This window comes from Pteropus alecto, unplaced genomic scaffold (genome assembly GCF_000325575.1).
Source record: "Pteropus alecto unplaced genomic scaffold, ASM32557v1 scaffold461, whole genome shotgun sequence".
Taxonomy (NCBI): domain Eukaryota; kingdom Metazoa; phylum Chordata; class Mammalia; order Chiroptera; family Pteropodidae; genus Pteropus; species Pteropus alecto.
The window spans coordinates 216,404-218,084 of record NW_006431079.1 but is presented as its reverse complement, the minus strand read 5'-3'; the positions used below and the strand labels follow the sequence as shown (position 1 = coordinate 218,084).

At 36.3% G+C, this 1,681-nt stretch overlaps 1 protein-coding gene across 1 annotated transcript; it reads left to right on the top strand.

Moving 5' to 3' along the window:
- Window positions 1-12: 12 nt before the first annotated feature.
- LOC102897804 (olfactory receptor 10A6) lies at window positions 13-871 on the top strand. Its single transcript, XM_025038720.1, has one exon. The coding sequence runs from the start codon at window positions 50-52 to the stop codon at window positions 869-871; it is 822 nt and encodes a 273-aa protein (XP_024894488.1). The 5' UTR covers window positions 13-49.
- The last annotated feature ends 810 nt before the right edge of the window (window positions 872-1,681 follow it).

The window sequence follows — 1,681 nt, the reverse complement described above, 5'->3', positions numbered from 1 at the left end:
CCAATAGCAGCTCTTTGGGGTTTTCTTGATTATTTATCTGGCAACCCTGATGGGAAATGCCATTATCATATTCATCATCTACCTGGAAAAGAGCCTCCACGTTCCTATGTATCTGTTCCTCCAGAACTTGTCTGTGGTGAGTTTCAGTGCAGTCATCATGCCTGAAATGCTGGTGGTCCTTTCTACTGAGAAAACGTTGATTTCCTTTGTGAGCTGTTTTGCACAGATGTATTTCATTCTTTTTTTTGGTGGGACTGAATGTTTTCTCCTGGGGGCAATGGCATATGACCGATTTGCTGCAATCTGCCACCCTCTGAGCTACTCAGTGATTATGAACAAAAGTGTTTTCACGAAATTAGTTATGTACTCATGGGCCTTAGGTTTCATGTTAGGTACTGTGCAAACATCATGGGTTTTCAGTTTTCCCTTTTGTGGCTCCAATGAAATTAATCATATATCTTGTGAAACCCCAGCAGTGTTAGAGCTTGTATGTGCAGACACCTTTTTGTTTGAAATCTATGCATTCACTGGCACCATTTTGATTATCGTGGTTCCTTTCCTGTTGATACTCTTGTCTTACATTCGAATTCTCTTTGCCATCCTGAAGATGCCGTCAACCACTGGAAGGCAAAAGGCCTTTTCCACCTGTGCCTCCCATCTCACATCTGTCACCCTTTTCTATGGCACAGCCAGTATGACCTATTTACAGCCAAAATCGGGCTACTCCCCTGAAACCAAGAAACTGATGTCTCTGTCTTACTCACTCCTGACGCCTCTGCTGAATCCACTGATCTACAGCTTGCGAAACAGTGAGATGAAAAGAGCTTTGATGAAATTATGGCGCAGAAAAGTAGATTTACACACAATCTGATTGTGCTGGGAAGCCATGTGATATTTGGTCATTGCCTGACAGAATTCTATTTTAATTTAATAAATGGAAATAGTTTGTATTTCTTGGTATGAGTATGCTTAACTTTTTGAATCCTACAAATCTGCTAATATATTAGAGGTATCTATACACGTTTTTTTAAAAATAAATTTATTTATTTAAATTAGTTTCAAGTATACAGTACATTGATTAGACATCTATAATGTTCATAAAACAATCCCTAATTGCTCTCCCTCCCTCCCCAGGCCTTCCATTTAGCCATCATATTAATGTTAACTGCATTCCCTCTTCCATGCTCCCCGTGCTCAACTATCAACTACTAATTTGCACTTCTTTAACCCTTCACCCCATTCTCCCAGCCTCCCGACCCCCTTCCCCTCTGTCACCAAATTGTCCTCTATATTTGTGAGTTTTCTATTAGTTTGTTCTTTTTGTTCTTTAGATACCACATATAAGTGAAATCATATGGTATCTATCTTTCTCTGACTTATCTCACTCAGCATAATAACCTCTAGGTCCAATGTACTGTATGCTTGAAACTAATTTAAATAAATAAATTTATTTCAAAAAACTTACATTTGATTACTTTAACAATTTGTTTAAAATGCAGTATTTTCTTATTTTATTGTAATATATCTTCATTGTAGAAAATAAAATATAGAATGAAAAAATTAAAAATACTCAACAAATTAGTGATAAATTTTATTGTTGATATTTTATTTTCTTTTAATACATAAATAATTGAGATTACATTGTATAAGAAAAGATAACGACAGGCACTGTTCTGAAGAT

What these genes read in the sequence shown, in the direction of transcription:
- LOC102897804 (XM_025038720.1), top strand. Translation starts at nt 50, where the DNA reads ATGGGAAATGCCATTATCATATTCATCATCTACCTGGAAAAGAGCCTC.